Consider the following 20,424-nt stretch of genomic DNA (forward strand, 5'->3'; position numbering starts at 1 on the left):
CAGGCGGAGGCCGAGAGATGGTGGATTCTGGGGCCCTTCTGACCGAGTGACCCGAGCGAGAGGTCGATGGTAATGAAGCCCCTTGCTCCTGGTGATACGCCCACGGGGTCCAAAACGACCAGTGAGATGGTCCATGAGAGTGGTCCTCTGCCCTCTCCTGCCAATGGCCCAAGTCTCGTTCCTCGGCCTGCCCCTGAGGGGGGTATGCCGATCTCGACAGGTCCTCCGAGGAGCGAGACGCCGATCTTGACGGCCATGGCGGTGCCGCGAAAGATGAAACGATCCCCGTGGTCTGCGGTGCCGCACGGTGCCGGTCCGGAGATGATCTATCTCTGTGCGGTGCCGGCGATCGGTGCCGGGACCGCGACCGGTGCCGATGACCTCGTCGGTGCCGGGAGTCAGATCTGGACCTCGACGAGGACCTAGAGTATGCCCGGTGCCGGGAGCGGCCTCTCGACGTCGAGCGTGGCGGTGCCGAGAACTACGTCTCGACGTTGATCGGTGCCGACGATCATAGCGGTGCCGAGACGTAGACCGGTGCCGCGACGAAGATCTTGGCCGCGAGTACGACCGGTGCCGAGACGATATTCGGTGCCGGGACTGCGAGCGGCGTGGGGACCTGCTTCGGGACCTGGATCGGCGCCGAGGTTCCAGCCCTTGTGATGGAGGGCGCATCAAGGCAGGTTTCCCTCTTGACTGTACCGGGCGAGTCAACGGTACAGTCGGTGCCGGTGGTTGAGGCGGTGCCGGCTCCGTGAGAGCTATCAAGTCTCTCGCCGCCGCGAAGGTCTCTGGAGTCGACGGGAGACACTGTATCACCGCCGGCCTCGGTGGAGACGCTATTTGTACCGGACTCGACGGCCTCGGCGCCGGAGTCGACGGTGCTGGAGGCGCCTGTTTCCGTTGCTCCACCGGCGGACGCGGCTCTACCCCCGGCACTGGGGGAGCCGGCGTCTTCGGCACGGACGTCCCCGTCTTATGGGCTTTTTTATGCCCTGGGGATAATGACCGGCGCCGCGGCACTTGCTGTGTTTGCGGTGCCGACGAGGTCCGGTGCCGGGGAGGCTTGTCTGACGCCACTCGCGTGGTCGTCATAGCCGGTGCCGCCGGGGCACTGCGCACCGAAGTGCTAGGCGTCGGAGTCTGGCCCGTGGAAGGAGTGTCCGGGCTAAGTGCCGCCTCCATTAGGAGTTGCCTGAGCCGAAAGTCCCGCTCCTTCTTGGTTCTTGGTTTGAAGGCCTTACAGATCTTGCATTTGTCTGTTTGGTGGGACTCTCCCAGGCACTTCAAACAGGAGTCGTGCGGGTCGCTCGTTGGCATAGGCTTAGCGCAGGAGGCGCACTGCTTGAAGCCGGGAGCGTTGGGCATGAGCCCGGGCCCGCGGCCGGGGGAGAAAGGGGGAGACGACCCCCTTAACCCCCTGAACTACAATAACAACTATAACAACTTTAAAACTATTTAACTATAAACACTAGAACTACAACTATAACTATAACTTTGAATGACTAAGTAAGCTAGGGAGAGTGGAGGACAGCTATGCCGCGCTCCACAGTTCCAACGACCGTCAGGGGCGGTAAGAAGGAACTGAGGGGGCGCCGGGTCGGCTGGGGTATATATTCAGCGCCATGAAGGCGCCACTCTAGGGGGCTCCACAGCCGACCCGCCGGTGTTGCTAGGGTAAAAATCTTCCGACGATCGTGCACGCGGCGCGCACACACCCAATGGAATGGATATGAGCAAGCACTCGAAGAAGAACTGTAAATGATGCTGTAGGACCCCTGCCTCACTTGTTGCAGAAGCTGGAAGGTGTGGAGTGAATGAGGTAGGGGACTGCAAGAAGAGGGACTCTCAGAGTTAGATCAACTGAATGCTACCCAGGAGAACTGGATTTCCCGAACGAAGCCAGGTTCCCTGACCATGACATGAGGCCACCTTAGTAAATATTAGGACAATAAATAAGAGGTAACAACACAGGGTCAAGAGAGTTAAGGAGTTGAATGAAGACAAGAACATTAAAAGATTACACCATCATATGGTAGGCTAGAATATATATTCTGGTGGTTACACCTTTTTTTTATTATTATTATTTTTTTTTTAAACAGTAGTATTATTTTTGATTTAATGCAAGCCTCCGATTAAGTCCATGTAACCATAGAACAGATGCACTACACATTTATCTGTCATGCTCATAGAGATTGCCACCACAGTTTGGTGTGTTTGTATCCCCTGTTCAGTTTTAAGAAAGCAAGTCACTCAACCAGCTACACAGTCTTCATTGGATGATTAGGTCACCAGTTTTCAAACAGACAGGAATTAAGAAATGCCAGATACCCCAGAGTAAAATGTTCTGTTTATTTCAACATCCGCACATCTGAATCTCTAAACAGGTTTTTGGGTTTTAATTCATTTGCAATATACATTGGTCACCCACTCTCTTGTCCAGCTGCCAGTGCCACTGCTACTCAGAAAAAAATAATTCAGCTTTAACATACATCTTCAAAACATTCTTCAAAAGGAATTTCAGGAAGAAAAATGTTAGGCGGTGGTAATGAAAGATTGTTTTTTTGTTCCATTATGCACTTTTACAGGATGTATAAATACGAAGGGGTTTTGTGTCAATAAGTATTATGGATCCTTAGCAACAGTTTCAGTGAAATGCAGTTAAAAAAAATCCAGTTAGCAACCCTGTTGGTACAGGGCTTTTCACACCTACACTCCAAATGACAAGCACTATGAAAATTCTTCAACTACAGTATCAGTTCCTGTTCTATATTCATCTCTTTTTTTTTTTTTTTTTTTTATAAATTTCTAGTAAGATATTAAATTTCAGACAAACTTGAGCAATTTAATGGCTACTATGACAAATGACTCACCAAGGGTTCAGCCATTACAACTTCAATTTTCTTTTCAGCTTGAACAGCAAACTCAGCAAAGAGGCTTTTGATGACATACTCGCCAGGTTTGACATCCGGGTCAACAGTAATGTTAGACATGATGATGCTTCTCTTTTCCAATGTGGAACTGGTGTTGGGAGAAACTCTACGTTTATTTACACTGCTGGTGGGTGCTGAGGCTATAGAGAAAAGAAACAAAACCCAAAATTAATAATAAAGCAATAGACCATCAAGGTTTTAAGCACACCATACCACACACAGCACTTCTGGAAACTAGAAATAGAAAAATATTACCTCTATCCTCCACTAAGATTTTAAATTTGTATAATATTAATTTGATTCAAATAAGGAAGTAAGGAAAATATAACTTCTCATTTTTACCACTGAAATGCAAAATCACTCGAAAGGGACACTCAGAATGGTTGAGGGTTACTGGACTGGATGACTCAGGTGACCAATAATGGAATTCAGGGATTTTAACCTCTAGGATCATCAATTCAAATCTGATTCAGTTCAGAAGTTACCAAAAATCACTTAACTATTTGGATGAGGAGATACCATTACAGGGCCATCAAGTCCATCTCCCTGCATTGTGGGACGCACTTCCTTGATTTGAATTTTCCGAAGTCATCCCTGATACTTTGATACCAAGTAAAACTTTGAATAAAGCAATTCCCTAGTATTACTAGACAGCTTGTGCCACTGCTAAACTGTTTTTCCTAATAAAAATCTGAGTTTTCCCTGCTGCATCCTAAGCCCATTACTTTTTTCTCTATTTACACTGTTTAGAATAATTGACCCCGGCCAATTACATTTGTTTGTATATCTGTAAAGAGTCAGATTTCCATTCTCCAGAATGAATAGGTCATGTTCACTTTTACTCATTCATGTGAATTGCCAAAGTTTTATTTCTCTCCCCAAACACTCCTAAATGTAAGTTTGTGTATATATCTGTATCTAAAATTAAAAGCAATATTGCAAATGGGGTCATACTAACACAGATTTGTATTGTTATTTAACATTTATACGCCAAATAGAGCAGATACCTACAGTGCTCGTCTGCACAAAATCAGCCAAATTTCTTTCTGAAGATTCCCTTGAAGTCAGACTTTCACCAGGGAAAAAGTTGGCCCAATAGTTCTATTAGTATATGCCAAGGCAGCAGTCATCTTTGTTTTGGTTTTGTTGTTTTTTTGCAACAGAGTTTCAGTGATGATCAGAAACTTTTGTCTGCTATTATTCCATAAACTGTATATCCTTATTTTGTATTTGTGCATCTGATTAAGAAAAGCCATTCTGGGTCAGACCAATGGTCCATCTAGCCCAATATCCTGTCTTCTGACAGTGGCCAATGCCAGGTGCTTCAAAGGGAAAGAACAGAACAGGCAACTGAGTGAACCACCCTTGTCGTCCACTCCCAGCTAGGGATACACAGAGCATGAGGTTGCATCCCTGACCATCTTGGCTAATAGTCATTGATAGATTTATCCTCCATGAACTATCTAGTTCTTTTTTGAACCCAGTTGTACTTTTGGCCTTAACAACATCCCACGGCAATGAGTTCCACAGGTTAACTGTGCGTTGTGCGAAGAAGTACTTCCTTCTTTTTGTTTTAAACTTGCTGCCTATTAATTTCATTGGGTGACCCCTGGTTCTTGTGTTATGTGATGGAATAAACAAACACTTATTCACTTTCTCCACACAATTCATGATTTTATAGATTTCTATCACATTACCCCTTAGCCATGTCTTGTCCATGCTGAAAAGTCCCAGTCTTTTTAATCTCTCCTCACATGGAACCTGTTCCAAACCCTTAATAATTTTTGTTGTTTTTTTCTGTACCTTTTCCAATTCTAATACATCTTTTTTGAGATGGGGCAACCAGAACTGCACACAATATTCAAGGTGTGGGCATACCATGGACTTATATAGTGGCATTATAATATTTTCTGTCTTCTTATCTACTCTTTTCCTAATGGTTCCTAACATTTTTTGATTGCCACTGCACACTGAGCAGATGTTTTCAGAGAACTATCTACAGTGACTCCAAGAGCTCTTTCTTGAATGGTAACAGTTAATTTAGACCTCATCATTTTGTATGTGTAGTTGGGATTATATTTTCCAATGTGCATTACTTTGCATTTATCAACACTGAATTTCATCTGCCACTTTATTGCCCAGTCACCAAGTTTTATGAGGTCTCTTTGTAACTCTTCAGAATCTGCTTTGGGTTTAACTTTGTATTGTCTGAAAATTTTGCCACCTCACTGTTTACCCCTTTTTCCAGATCATTTATGAGTATGTTGGACATCACTGGTCCCAGTACAGATCACTGGGGGGGGCGACACTATTTACCTCTCTCCATTCTGAAAAGTGACCATTTACTCCTAACCCTTTGTTTCCTGTATTTTAACCAATTACTGGGTTAATGTGAATTTCTCCCTATGTGAGTTTCTCTAAATTATTCTTTATTTAACCTAATTCTAAATATTTCAGACCAGTTTGTTTATTTTGTAAAGTTTTAATTTTTATTTTAACTCTTGCCTACAAGTTAACTAATTCTATGAGCTTTTTATCATCCACATCTTTAACTAGAGTGTATTCTTTTTCATCTTCAAAGCCATTAATGAAAATACTGATTATTACGGCGGCTAGATTTTTTGGTAACCCACTTAATAGCTTCTTTCTGTGTGACTCAACAACTACTAACTACTCTGTCCAACTTCAGTCAGTTACATTTCTATGTAAACCATATTTCTGACTGCTTTATTACGCTACTATTATCAGATAACGAATTTATTTCACACAGCCTGGTGAAAAGCTATCTCAGGCAATTTCCTATTCAACTAGTATTCACATTACAATACATCAACAAAACTTACACTAATTAGCAAACTTTTTGATAAATTCAATATTCGGCACACACACAAACATACCTCTTCAACAGAGACAAACTACATTTCTCTTATTAGAAAGATTTTAAAAGCTCTCCTGAAAGCTATAATTATTTAGTACTTTTTAAAATATATATGACAACCATGTTCTGTGTCTGAAGTAACTGGTCTTATAACTAGAATTATATAACAAATACTGCTAGTTCATAAATAATGAAGTAAACAAAAATAATCACGGTGAATTTCAGCTCTCTTAGAAATTCAGAGGAAAAAATAAGCCAAGTGAGAGAAAAAAGGATGAAATTGTTAGGAAAGAAGTGTTATTTTCAAGTATTTAAGTGCGTTGCTAAAAATGAACAGATGGGGGAAAAAAACCTTTAAATAACTGTCAATAAAGCCCTTTTAGGCTTACATGGTTATTAGGGAGGTTTTTTCCCTCTAAAAAATTAGAGCTTAAAGTATGGAAAATAATAGTGTATGACCTTCAAAATAAAAACTACAGAAGTTGCAGCAGCTATACTTTTTAGTGAGATTCAATATTCAACACCCCCAAACAAAAAAGGCATTAATGGGGAAATTAATTTATAATCTTCATTTTAAGGGCCTTGGTCATTTTACATAAATTCTTATCAGACTAAACTATAGAAGAAATGTGTTGTTAACTTTATACTGTAAATCAAAGAACTTATTCATATGAATTTTTCTTAATTCAATGCTTGTGAAAGGTACAAGGTTGACACTAATAGAGAATAAGAATCTGTCAGAATGCCAATATCACCAGCAAAATTACTTCAGCAAACTCTAAGGAATCTTTTCAACAAATGTCATGGTTCTAAGGCAGTGGTCCCCAAACTGTCGGGCGTGTCCCCTAGGGCGGTGGAGAGTAAAGTTTGGGGGAGCACAGCAGGGCCTGGGCCAGCCCACATGGGGGGCGGGGAGGGAGCACCACCCAGCTCTCCTCTTCCCCCAGCTCTGCTCCAGCCCTTCCCCTGGTCCCAGCCCCCAACCACAGTTGTGGCCCCAACATCAGTTGTTGTTCCAACATCAGTTCCAGGAAGCAAAACTAAAACAGCAAAGCCAAAGCCAGAGTTATCAATAACATCCTGGTTCCTGACCTGATTGACAATGTGAATGATACATAGGGAACATACAGAAGTATAGACCAACTCTCCCTCAGAATATAATCCGAGACTATTTTGCACTCTCTTTGAGGAAAAGCTTTAGTTATAGTTTACCCCACTTGAAGAACAGACAATGAAAGACAGAGTGCTTGAGAGACTGCTTATGCCATTGACTGAAATTCCTATTGTTTTCTCCAATAGGTGAAGAGCTCTTGAGGTGATCTGATGGTGGATGCTGTACTCCTTCAATAAAACAATTTCCTAAAATAGCAGGCTGCACTGAGCATCATGTTAGGAGTTGGTGTAATACATAATCTTAGTCTGTCAGGATTAGGGCAGGTTTCGATTTGATTAATGGGAAAAAGCTATACAGGCTACATAAATAAATCTCAACTGCAGAACACTGATGTGATTGTGGGGCTTCATCTCCAGTAGAGTCCTCAAACTTTAAATAGTGCAGTGAGTTAAATGAATCTCCAGCCCACTGTAAGCAGTGTCGCAGAAGGCAAATGACGTAAGAAGGGAACTCCTGACAGTCAAATTCCTACTTCACCCCCAGCATTCTTGAATATTCTGTATCATTGTAGCTCAGATACCCATAGCAACAAGACTTCTGGGCACCAAAGCTTTGGCTCTTCCAGGAGAGGAGAAACAACTGAAAGATCCCTACTAGGCTGAAGCCACCAGTACTAACAGATGCACAGCTGAAACTGGTTCCTGACTCCTCATGGTGTCAAAGGGAGAATGAGCAGGGGCCATTGCTGGAACCTCCACACACCTCTGTTACAATGACAGAGATGTTAAGGAATATCTCACCTAAGTACCTTTATTGCAGGAAGACAGTGTGTTTTAAAGCTTTGGTACTCTCACTATGAAGGAAGAGAAAAGACCTATCAGAACTGTGCCTTCATTTCTCCTTCTAGCCAGAAAATAAATCTGGATGGCAAGACACCCATGCCAAGATCGAACCTTGAGCTCTCTTAGCATTGTTCAGTACTCTAGGGCGCCAGACAACTACTTTCATACTCCTTTTCAACCAGGACTAGATTAGCCTCAGCAAAGAATTGCTGAAGCTACATTTTATGAGTGGAGCTTCAGAGTACAGATGGTCATCAAGGGTGCTAGACACTTGGTACTGAACTGTCAAGCCAGACAAGAGTGGGGATTGGGACTGTTAGACTGCTTTTGCCAGGCCTAAAGTCACTTTGGCTAACAGACCTCAACAATCCAGTTGCTTCTTGAAGTCAATAATGACTGAAGAGATGTCACCATAAGTAGACATTTGAGGTAGCTCTCCCAGTGTTTCAGCTGGAGAAGACTATCAGATCTAACACGTCAGCACTGCAACTTTCTCCCCAATACTAGAGGAACCAAACATGGGTGTCTAATGGACATCACAATATTAAGTGGAAGGATTCCCAAAGACTCAAGATACAAAGAATATCTTTTCAATGGCGGGAGGGGCGGGGAGGGAAATCAGCCTAATGGGAGCAAAATTAGGGGAAAGGGAAGCAACTAAAGAGGCCTGGGCCTACAACGAATCATGGGTATGGCATGGACAATAACATTTGTTGTTGTTTTTTCAAACAAAAACTGACTAAATAAAAAGAAATAGCACCTACAGTGCCCCGCTCCTCCAAGGGGGAAATAATCATAATCATAATAGAAACATCAGAAGTACCAACCATGCTCTGAACTCACTGCACCTTCAATGGTCAAAACGAAATTATGGGCAATTGGGGCCATTCTCCCCTCATTTTATAAACTCAGAACTCTGCATCATGTAAGAAGGATAAGTGGCACTAACAGACGTTATTCTCCAGAAAATTCAAAGTACCAGGGGCATTTTTTCCCCTAAAACCTGGCACTTCTCAAAGGAGAATATAATCATTTGTTGGAAGTGTTCAGTTTGATTTTTCTTAGTTATATAATCAAGCTATTATTTCTTGGAACCTTTTTTTCCTTGCAACTGTTTAAAAAATAACTTCCAAGCTCCTAACGATTCCATCTGCTACAGGAACTAAATGCAAAGACAGAATGCAGATCCTTCCCCTTTGAAATATTTTGTAAATGAAAGGCACATTAAAAGGACCATATCCTTGTTTTGAAATTTACGAGAATATATTTTGAAAATGATTCTCAAAATACATATGAATTTCAAAAGAACTAACAGAAGCAGAACTGAAACATTCCTTTGGACTCAAAAGTTTAAAACCTTATTAGTTTAGAAACATGAGGCATGGAGCTTGTTGTTGTGTTACCTTTCAGTCAGTTCTCTAACAGCCAGAACAGCTGCATAGGAACTGACTTGTAAAAGGTATACATGTTTTGTACACTGTGAAATGAGAGGTGTAGAGAAGAAACTGAGTTCTGATTTGCATACGTATCAAAAGCTTTATTATAGTTTATATTAATATAGTGACTTTTGAGACAATTTTAAAGTTGCTTTCAAAAACTGAGTAGCCTTACAACACTCCTGGAAAGTACTTAATATTACAATAATTTAAAATGGAAGCATAGGCAGGTTAAGTGACTTTCAGTCACACAGCAAGTTAATGTCAGAGCCAGGAACAGAATCTCAAAGTCCTGACTTGGAGATTATCTCTAATTATTGATCTATTAGTTCAAATAAAATGACAGAATACATCCTTCTCCTATTCAGTGTGCAATCTGGATGGTGTACAGAGAATGAAGCACTGCTAAGTATAATTCTCCTGGTTTAATATAGGCTCCCATGCTTTATTCATTGTATGCCATACAGTATAAACAAGGGAGTAATGATAGGAGTAAGGAGGTGATTTACCTCTTCATACAGCATTGGTAAGACAGATACTAGGACACTGCCTATTGTTCTGATGTCCACTAGTTCTGGTAGCATTGCTCAATTAATGTATCGTGAATAAGGGGGAATATCTCTTATTGATTTAACTTTTAAGATATCAAAAGGAACCTGGGTCAAAGATATTACCTGAACGCATGCGTCAATTTGGAATTTTTGGTGACTTTGACTGTTCAGCTTGGGGAACCCAACAAATGTGAGAAGAAAAATGGACATTTCAAAATGCAACATTTTTAAATGTTTGCCTACAGATGACAGCAACATCTTTCTTTTAAGATTACATCGAGAATGCAATTATCCTATCTTCAGTAAAAATCTCAATGCAATTTACAGTAACTACTGATGATCCCAAAATGTATGACATTGGTAATGGTTCATATTGCTGGTTCTCACCTCAGATATAGTAATATTTATGTTCTATGTGTTATGAAAAGCTAATAAATAACAAGTTATTAAAATTTTAGGGGAGAAGAGGAGGCAGGAGTCTGTGTGTCTGCTTATTAATAATAAATACAACAGTTTCTAAGACTAACTTATAATCTATTACTAGATTTCTTATCTGTGTTAAGCAGATGATTATTTCAGATATTTATATTAAATGGTATTCATTTAGTATTGAATAAAAGTCATGAATTTAAATTTGATATGACTGCAAAAATATGGATTTTAAACTGTATATTCAAAGGCATCTCATTATAAGAGAAGTAATAAATACCTCTCTCTATAGCTCTGCTGCAACCAAATTTTAAAAACTGCATGCCATTCTGGGTAACTCATTATCTAAGATATATTAAAATACTTCATATGAAAGGCCAAGTATGCAACAGACTACACGATGATAAACAAAATATTGGCTACAATTTTGTTCCAATTCCAAATTTGTCATTTTTTGTCCTTCTACCAAAAGTACATCTCTTGTCCTAGCAAGAATTACTGCTTGTGCTACTACATTGATCAGATTCTACCAATGATAACTACAAAATTTCTCTGATACTCTTAAAATAAGGAGAAAGTTATGTCAGGTACCAAATGTGTTTAAAAGTATTACATACTACAGAATGAAATCTGGAACTAAAACTGTATCACTCACAATAGTGCAAAAACAAAATACTACATTCACAGTTCTTTGAACACACTGAACATTATTCATTTAAACAATGTCCTGTTTGTTCATTCTGTTTTCATGATCTAACATTGTGAGCTGCTATGTGGGAAATCTCTGAGCAAGTGCCCCTGTCGTGCTGTAGAAAGTATCTGTAAAACAGCATTGTTTTGGTTGCTAGGGACACTCCAAATTGTTTAGATAATTTCAGGGAACAGTAAAAATATAAAGGATAACTAAACATACAATATACCCTTAAGATCAAAAGGCAAGGCATGCTATTTGTAAGTTAAAACTTAAAGCTAAATTGTTATATATTAAACTTAAGAAATACACCATTAAAATGTTAGTGTTTGCTATCAGTTTATATTTTAATCAAGATCTTGTAAGAGCAAAATGAGGCAATACCTTTAATATGAAGATTTGTGAGCATCCTTATCTACTCTACAGTCTCCTTCTACCATGTACAGCACCAATTCAGTAATATATTTGAGTCCATGATTAATCCCACTAATTTCAATGGAACTACTACGTGCTTAAAGATAGGAATGGGCTTGAGTACCTTGCTGATTCCGGACCCATGCCTGATCAGGTCTTATGACCAGGCAGGCAGAAATATAAAGAACCCATTAATGGGAGCAGCCCTCTTGGCTATTCCCATGTATAATAGCCAGTATTGCCAACCTCTAAAGATCAAAAATCATGAGTCAAAGCGTAGAAAATCATGAGATTAGTTAGGCCAATCATGAGTTTTTATAAATATCAAACCATGTTTTCTAGTCTGTCTTTTGACTTTTTAACTCCCCTCTTCTCTTCTGGCTATGTGTGAGAGATAATTTCAGGTTGAAAAGTCAACCTTTAATGCATATAAAAACTCATCTTCTTGGCTGCTCAGATGGAGACTCCACCTACCTTCTTCTCTCCTCTAAGATGGGGAACTGCCAAAAATTTCCTATTACTGTCTGAATTCCCTTCCTTCCCTCCCTCACTGCCATCCAGGGCTTCTCCTCTACCTGGATCCCAAGTAGACGAGCCCCTTGAACCACAGACTGGCCGCCATTTTGCCTGTAGGAATGGCTTCAATCTCATTGAAAATGGGGGGCATTGCAACCAGTTTTATTAAGACCAGCTTTCCTTCCAAATGCAGATAGACTGTAGATAAATGGAAGCCATTTTGCTGTCTTTATCCCCTTTGACAGTAATTGGAGATGTTCAGCATTTTTCAGAAAAGAAAATTCGTAAGTTGGCAGCCTTTCATTATGTTTTCATGAGGGGGGAAAAAAGAAAAAAAATGTAAAACCAGTAGTCACAAACTCATGAGAGCTGGCAATACTGAATACCTAACTGATCACAAGAAGGAGGTCACATTGAGCTGTTCATGAAAACATTTTTACATTTCTCGAGATAGACCTGTGGCAGGAAATTTGAGAATTTCAGGAACTCTGACGTTAACCTTTTAGAGTTTCCCTCTGACCTTTCTCTTCAAGGCTTATAATACAAAACACTGTCTAAAAAAGTAAGTTCTCCTTGTCAGCCTATGCTCATCAACAGCTCAGAATCCTACTTCCAGGACTCTGAAATTTAACCATGTCCTCAGCCTCACACCTACTTAATTAGCACATTATATCCAGTGTTTACTGTATTAACTTTTGTTTATATAAAATGTATGTATATGCATTTGGCCCTTGTAGCACATTGAATGAATTTTTGTTTATCTGCAGTAATTGTTACTGCACTTATAGTCATTTTAATTTAAGATAAAACGTAATAAAGTAAGCTTAAATAAAAATGTACAGATCCAGTACAACGTGGCCCCAATCATGACTGCATCCTCTACATACTACTATAATATAAATGTATAACAACAACAAAATTAAACAAATCCCTGACCAGGTAAAACAACATGACATGGAGTACTTATCCAGGCCCTTTGTATATGCAGAGAAATATTTTAATTAGTGTTAAACTAGTTTTTATAAAGTACTTCAAAGATAAAAGGCATTCTAAAATACATCATCCGCACCAAAGCAGACCTCCATCAGCAGCACATCCCTTATATTGCAGTTGGGAATAAAGTGTGGGTCTCAAAACGACACCTAGACATCACCCAGCCTCCAAGGAAGCTGGACTACTCATATCTCAGCCCCTTCCGGGTCCTCCAACAGATTAATCTGGTGGCCTTCAAACTCCAACTATCCAATATGATGAAGGTGCATCCAGTGTTCCAAGTACAATGATTCTTCCCCTGGACATATACAGCCACCTCCTTCTCCCTTCATGGTCCAAGGGCAAGAAGAATACCTGGTGAGACAGATCTTAGACTCCAAGGGAAGCCCACAAACCTCGTTGACTGAGAAGACTCTGGTTCAGATGATCACTCGTGGGAGCCAGTCGGCAACATACATACACCCAATCACCTACTTCAGGAACACCATTGGTCATATCCCGACAAACTAGGCCCAAAGACGTCTTTATAGGCATCTTGGGGGGGGGGGGGGGTGATGTGATGAGTTATCTGAGCCTGAACCCACTTAAACCTGGTAAGTCATCCCTGAGTCAGACAGTGTGATGAGTTATCAGAGGCAATTATCTGTAGGTCTTCCCCCATGCAATTCTATCAGGATTCAGCCAAGCCACAGGTGATCCCAAAGCCAGTATATAGGCTCCTAAGGGAAGGAGCCTTTCCAGCCTACTCAGTGTCACTACCTGGCCAGGGACAGTATTGCCAGAAATTTAAATAGACTGCCCTTGCTCCTGTTCCAGCCTCTCCAGCTCCATCCTTTGCCTATTTCCATGCTAGCCATACCCCGTTCCAGCCTGCATGTGCTCCTGCCTCAGCCAGCCACCTGGCGATTCTGACAACTTGCCATTTATTATACTATGATTGTCTGGGGAGGTAGTAGTTTTAAATAGCATGCATAGGTAGCCTACTTTCTTGGTGGCAAAAGAGGATAACATGAAATCACAAACAATTCAAATTTGGGGAATTCTACCAATTATGACTGTGCGAACTGATTAAATCAACTTGTATGTCACCTTTACAACCTGCATGCTGTGTTTACTTTTGAAATAATGTGAAACATAGGAGACAATTAATTCTAAACATCAGATCCCATAAATGCTTAATAAAAAATAATACTTTAATAGTGTGTAGCACCATATATTTTCGAAAAGTATCTAGTGCTCAGGCTCATTATTACTCACATATAAATATTTTCCCTGTGTTTTGTTTTGAAGCCAGAAGGAAACACCTCTTATAGAGCAGCATGAGTCTGACTATATTCATTAATTTTAAAAACTATTCTTTTGCAAGATTCTGACAAAAGAAAAGCAGAGGAAACTTCTAAAATTCTTAGTTTAAATAAATGTTTAAACAAATCTTTAAACCACTTCATAATTTAATAATTTATATTATTCAGACTAGTCCATCTAGATTAACTTGTATAATAAGTTTTACCTTGATGCTATTTTAAACAAGTGGAATTGAAGACCCCTGTGATATATGTAACCAAAATGTTACTCTCAGTGCAACTCATGGGTGTAATTCAGGGGAAGCGGGGGGAGGGGCACATTGCCCCTCAAACTGCAAACCTCGGGTAGGCATGGAATTTTCCCCACCACATGCAGCCCTATTGGCCTGATTGGAACTGCCTCCTCAAATACAGAAGTCAAACTACGCCTATGGTGCCACTACAGAAAATGAAATCAAGGAGAGGAAAGAAGCAGACAACTGCATACCACTGTGTAATGTAACTTTGAAAAAACAAATATCCCATTAACCAAAAAGAAACAAAAACATTTCACAGCAATAGCAAGCAGCAACATGAGTCATACTTCACAGGCAACAGCACACTGAGCTGTCAGCAAAGGAAATGCCATCAAAATGAAAAGTATAATAAATAAATAAATAAAACAAAATTCTGTAACTTAACAGTGAGCACTTGATTCTGCCCTGTTTGGGGAAAAGCGCTTAACTCCACAATAGCTAGACCATGAATTGACCAAATTCACAGTCCATTTTGGTCAATTTCACGGTCATGGGATTTTAAAAGTCGTAAATGTCATGATTTCAGCTATTTAAATTTGAAATTTCACTGTATTGTAATTGTAGGGGTCCTGACTCAAAAAGAAGGTTATTGTGGGGGGATTGAAGTACTGCTACCCTTACTTCTATGTTGCTGCTGGTAGTGGCGCTGCCTTCAGAGCTGGTTAGCTGGAGAGCAGCAGCTGCTGGCTGGGATCCCAGCTCTGAAGACAAAGTTGCCGTCAGCAGCAGCACAGAAGTGAGGATGCATGGTATGGTATTGCCTTACTTCTGCACTGCTGTGGCGGGGTGCTGTCTTCAGAGCTGGAGGCCCGACCAACAGCCACCACTCTCCGGCTCCCCAGCTCTGAAGGCAGTGCAGAAGTAAGGGTGGCAATATCGTCACACACTCCTCCCCATCCCGCCCCCAAAATAACCTTGCGAACCCACAGCAACTCCCTCTTGCATCAGGACCCCCAATTTGAGAAATGCTGGTCTCCTCTGTGAAATCTGTATAGTATAGTGTAAAAGCACACACACAAAAAACAGATTTCATGAGAGAAGATGAGATTTCACAATCTGTGATGCATTTTTCATGGCCAAGAATTTGGTAGGGCCCTAATCATGAAGCACTCTAAAGCAGTGAAGGTTATATCGTATATTGGCCTTCTCTTTTGAATCTTTAACAGACTCACTGAAGTGTATATAATAAAATGAAAATACATGCCTTATTCTGGCCATCCAATCCAGAAACATCTTATCTCAGCATTTCTTTATCAGACATAACATATATCTGTGCAGTAATTATTAGTATTATTGGAGGAATAAACAAACAAACAATCTTCAGCTAAAAGGTCAGAGCCTGGACAGTTTGGTCTACATGTGACCAGAAAACTCAATGTTTTCTCCCCATATTTCTCATATCCTACTCCTATTACAAATTACTTGACTAATATGTATTGCATCATTTTAGCAGACATTGCAACACTTTATGGCATGTCTCTCAGTGAGATTAAAGGCATGCCATTATGGCTTTTCTACAGTTTAGCAGCTTGTAATTAATTATCTCTGGAAGACTAATTTAATGGAGGTCAGCATACATCAGGATTAAAAAAAAAACAAAAAAAACCCCACACAAATGAAGTAGTGTAATTTAAGAGCTAAGTCTTATGACTGGGGTATATCTACACTTCAACAGAAGGTGTGATTGCACCTCAGATAGGCATACCCATGCTAGTTTTAATCTTGCGAGCACAGCTAAAAATAGCAATGAAAACGCAGCAGCATGGGCTTCAGCGTGGGATGTACAAGCCTGGTCCTCCTGGGTACATACTCACATTGCTAGCCTGCGCCATTGTGGGTTCACTGCTATTTTTAGCCATGCTAGCTAGATTAAAGCTAGCATAGGTATGCCTACACAAGCTGCAATCACACCTTAAATTACAGTGTAGACATACCCAGAGAGTCAGAACTGCAGAGTTCTATTCCCTGCTCACCTACTGACTTCAACTACCTTGATCAAAAAGAATAAATAATGACAGTACATAGCACTTACATAGCACTTTCTGTGTATTTATTAATTAAGCCTCAACATTTTTGTGAGGTAAATTATTTAATCTCTCTATGCCCTAGTTTACCTATTTGTAAAATGGAAATAGGAGTATTTGTCTATTTCAGAGTGGTGTTATGAAGTTTAATGTTTGTAAAGTCCCACTGTGGATGCTTCTCTGATAACTTCTCCTCAATGTGCAGTGGTAGTCAAAACAGCTAGCCAGATGTTAGGAACCATTAGGAAAGGGATCGATAATAAGACAGAAAATATCATAATGCCACTACATAAAGTCATGGTATTCCCACATCTTGAATACTGCATGCAGTTCTGGTCATCAAGATATATTAGAACTGGAAAAAATATAATTGGAAAAAACAGAAGGGCAACCAAAATGATTAGGGGTATGGAACAGCTTCCGTATGAGAAGAGATTAAAAAGTTTGAGACTTTTCCTCTTAGAAAAGAGATAACTAAGGGGTTACATGATAGAGGTCTATAAAATTATTCACTTTTGCCACACCATTCATAAGTGTTTATTTACCCCTTCACAAACACACAAACCAAGTGTCATCTAATGAAACTAATAAGCAGCAGGTTTAAAACAAACATAAGGAAGTACTTCAATCTCTGGAACTCATTTCCAGAGGACGCTGTGAAAGCCAAAAATATAACAGTTCAAAAAAGAATTAGATAAGTTCATGGAGGATAGGTCCATCAATGGTTATTTGTCAACATGTTCAGGGACGCAAGGCCATGCTCTGGGTGTCCACAAACCTCTTTGTGCATGAAACTGGATGACAGGGGATGGATCACACCATAATTGCCATGATCTGTTCTTTCCCTCAGAAGTATCTGGCACTGGTCATTGTCAGAAGACAGGATGCTAGGTAAGATGGACTATTGTTCTGCCCTGGTATGGCCATTCTTACGTTTGTAAGGAGTTTCATGAGTGTTTATATTCTAGCCAAGGACTGGAATAAATTACAGTAATATAAACAAAAATAAATGAGTATGGTATCAATGTACTGCAGATATGCTTATTTCAGATGAAAGCATATGAATGCCTAGAGTATATTTCCCAGTGAGTCAAATCTTGAGGATGACTATAGTAAATCAAAAATAGCTTGAACACATTTTGGAAGCCATTATGATGCTAGTACAACAGAGGGGTAGCTATTAGCCTCCCCTCAAAATACAGACTATTCTACTGATCAGTGACATAATGCTTGTGTATATTGGAGGAAAGATTTAAAATCTATTGTATGCCTGTTTATTTACCATTTCACGTGCCCTATATTTTCTCTCTTCCAACCATCCCCTCGTTTCTTCTTTCTCCCTCCCCTGTTTTCTACTGCTCTCTCTTTCTCTCTCTCTCTCTCTCTCTGAAAAATGGGTACTCAGATCGCTTTTATTTTGTTTAAGACAGGAAGAGTCTCTTGTTCTCTGCTTTCTCTCTATTTTTCTGCATTCCACAGCCAAAGTAAGTGGCTGTAATCCTTGTGCACAATACCATGAGTCAGCCACAATCCCATTCACTTCCCACAAATTGACCAAAATTCAAGTAAAAGGATTGTTAATGTAAACCTCAATATTTATTATTTCATAATGTAAATAATTACATAATTGTGTTGTGTGTATGCCTTAAATAATAGCAAGGTATACTTATATTTGACCAGACTGATCAATATAACTGCACCATATATGCCTATTTAAATTACAGACTTTGTCCAGACCCACAAAAGGACATAGTGGAAATTCTAAGCTATCTAATACCATAAAGAACTAGACCAGATAATAGTCTTGGAACAAATAAGTGACCTGTTGCAATTTATTTTTTGTATATTCATAGTACCTAGGAGCCCTAGTCATGGATCCCATTGTACTAAGTCAGTGATTTTCAAACTGGGGTTCACGAACCCTTGGGGGTTCACACAATGATATAAGGGGTTCGCCAGAAAAATTTCCTTAATGGCAGCCAAAGGACCCTGGGCATGGGAGGCAGCAGGTGTGACCCAGTTGCGGAGCAGACAGCCCAAGCCCTGTGGAGCGCAAAGCACGCAGCTGAGCCCCAGTCAGCACGGGGCCAGCAGCCCGAGCCCTGCAAAGCGCACAGCCGAGCCCCGGTCAGCAGAAGCGCCGGCAGCCCAAGCCCCATGCAGCGCGGGGCTGGGAAGTTGGGGCCAGCAGCCCGAGCCCCAGCAATCAGTGGGGGCCAGCAGTCCGAGCCCCATGGAGTGCAGAGCCAGCAGCCCAGACCCCAGCGCGGGGCTAGCAGCCCGAGCCCCATGGAGTGCAGAGACTCATAGACTCATAGACTTTAAGGTCAGAAGGGACCATTATGATCATCTGGTCTGACCCCCTGCATGCTGCAGGCCATAAAACCGTCCCTACCCCTTCCCTGGACTCTGCTGTTGAAGTCCCCAATCCTGTTTTTAGTGACTTCAATCGGCAGAGACCCTCCTGCTAGAGATCCCTGCCCCATGCTGCGGAGGAAGGCGAAAAACCTCCAGAGGCTCAGCCAATCTGCCCTGGAGGAAAATTCCTTCCCGACCCCAAATATGGCGATCAGTAAGACCCCGAGCATATAGGCAAGAGTCTCCAGCCCGACCCCTGTTAGCCATTATACTATTTACCTACCATTGCTTGGCTTTCCTTGACTACTATGTTTTACCATTAAACCATTCCCTCCATAAACTTATCTAACTTAATCTTAAAACCAGACAGGTCCGTCGCCCCCACCGTTTCCCTCAGTAGGCCGTTCCAATATTTCACCCCTCTGACGGTCAGAAACCTTCGTCTAATTTCAAGTCTGAACTTCCCCACGGCCAGTTTATATCCATTCGTTCTTGTATCCACGTTAGTACTAAACTGGAATAATTCTTCTCCCTCCCTTGTATTAATCCCTCTAATATATTTAAAGATAGCAATCATATCCCCCCCTCATCCTTCGCTTTGTCAGACTAAACAACCCAAGCTCCTCTAGTCTCCTTTCGTACGACAGGTTTTCCATTCTTCTGATCATCCTAGTGGCCCTTCTCTGCACCCGTTCCAGTTTGAGTTCATCTTTTTTAAACATGGGAGACCAGAACTGCACACAGTACTCCAAATGTGGTCTCACCAGTGCCTTGTACAACGGAAGCAGGACCTCCTTATCCCTACTAGATATACCTCGCCTAATGCATCCCAAGACAGCATTGGCTTTTTTCACCGCCACGTCACAGCAGCCCAGACCTCAGCGCGGGGCCAGCAGCCCGAGCCCCATGGAGTGTGGAGCCAGCAGCCCAGACCCCAGCGCGGGGCCAGCAGCCTGAGCTCCATCGCAGGCAGGGAGCCAGCTGGGATCCCAGGCATGCAGGTGGCAGCTCAGACTCCTGTCCTTGGCAGACGGGAAGTTGGGTGGCATGAGGGGCAGAGTGAGCAGGGGCCACGCTGTACATGGGGGATGGTCCAGGCTAATTTGTCCCTCGTGGGGCACCCTCCTAGTGATGGCCTTGGTGGCGGAAGAAAAGGTGTTTGCGCGGCAAATCAGCCGGAACCAGGTAGCAGTCACTGTAGCAGCATTCAGGTGCCTCAGTAATTCGACACTAAGTCATTTTCTCTGGAGCGCTGTTTTGCTTCAGTGAGAGGTGAGTGAATGTTAGCATCACACTGAGGAGATTTAAACTTAAATCCCTGGAAATATTCATTTTTAGGAGGGGGTTCACAAGATTTCACATTTTAGTGAAAGGAGTTCACAGGTTGTTAAAGTTTGGGAACCACGGTACTAAGTGTACAAACCAACAAATTGTAAGAGCAAAGACTCATTTAAGTATAGACATGAGAAAACAGACTGCTACAGATAAACTGATAGGGGTGTGTAAAGAAAGAATTAGACTATGTCTACACTAGAGATTACAGCAGCACAGCTGTACTGATGCAGCTGCACCACTGTAAGATCTCATGTGTAGCCACTCTATGCCAACAGGAGGGCTTCTGTCAACATACTTAAACCATCCTCAA

At 41.4% G+C, this 20,424-nt stretch overlaps 1 protein-coding gene across 15 annotated transcripts in view; it reads right to left on the reverse strand.

Moving 5' to 3' along the window:
• The window catches only part of FRYL (FRY like transcription coactivator), a 397,117-nt gene that overhangs the window by 251,365 nt on the left and 125,328 nt on the right, over positions 1 to 20,424 (reverse strand). For 14 of the 15 annotated variants that reach the window (XR_008445036.1, XR_008445037.1, XM_054029368.1 and 11 more), the window contains one exon: positions 2,874 to 3,073. The exons of the other annotated variant lie outside the window; for it this stretch is intronic. Coding sequence is in view for 12 of the 14 variants with exons in the window: in XM_054029373.1 (XP_053885348.1) it covers positions 2,874 to 3,073 (200 nt within the window). In the remaining 2 variants the exon portion in view is untranslated. The remainder of the gene's footprint in view (positions 1 to 2,873; positions 3,074 to 20,424) is intronic. 15 annotated transcript variants of the gene reach the window in all.

The sequence above is a fragment of the Malaclemys terrapin genome, chromosome 5 (assembly GCF_027887155.1).
Source record: "Malaclemys terrapin pileata isolate rMalTer1 chromosome 5, rMalTer1.hap1, whole genome shotgun sequence".
In the NCBI taxonomy this organism is placed as follows: Eukaryota; Metazoa; Chordata; order Testudines; family Emydidae; genus Malaclemys; species Malaclemys terrapin.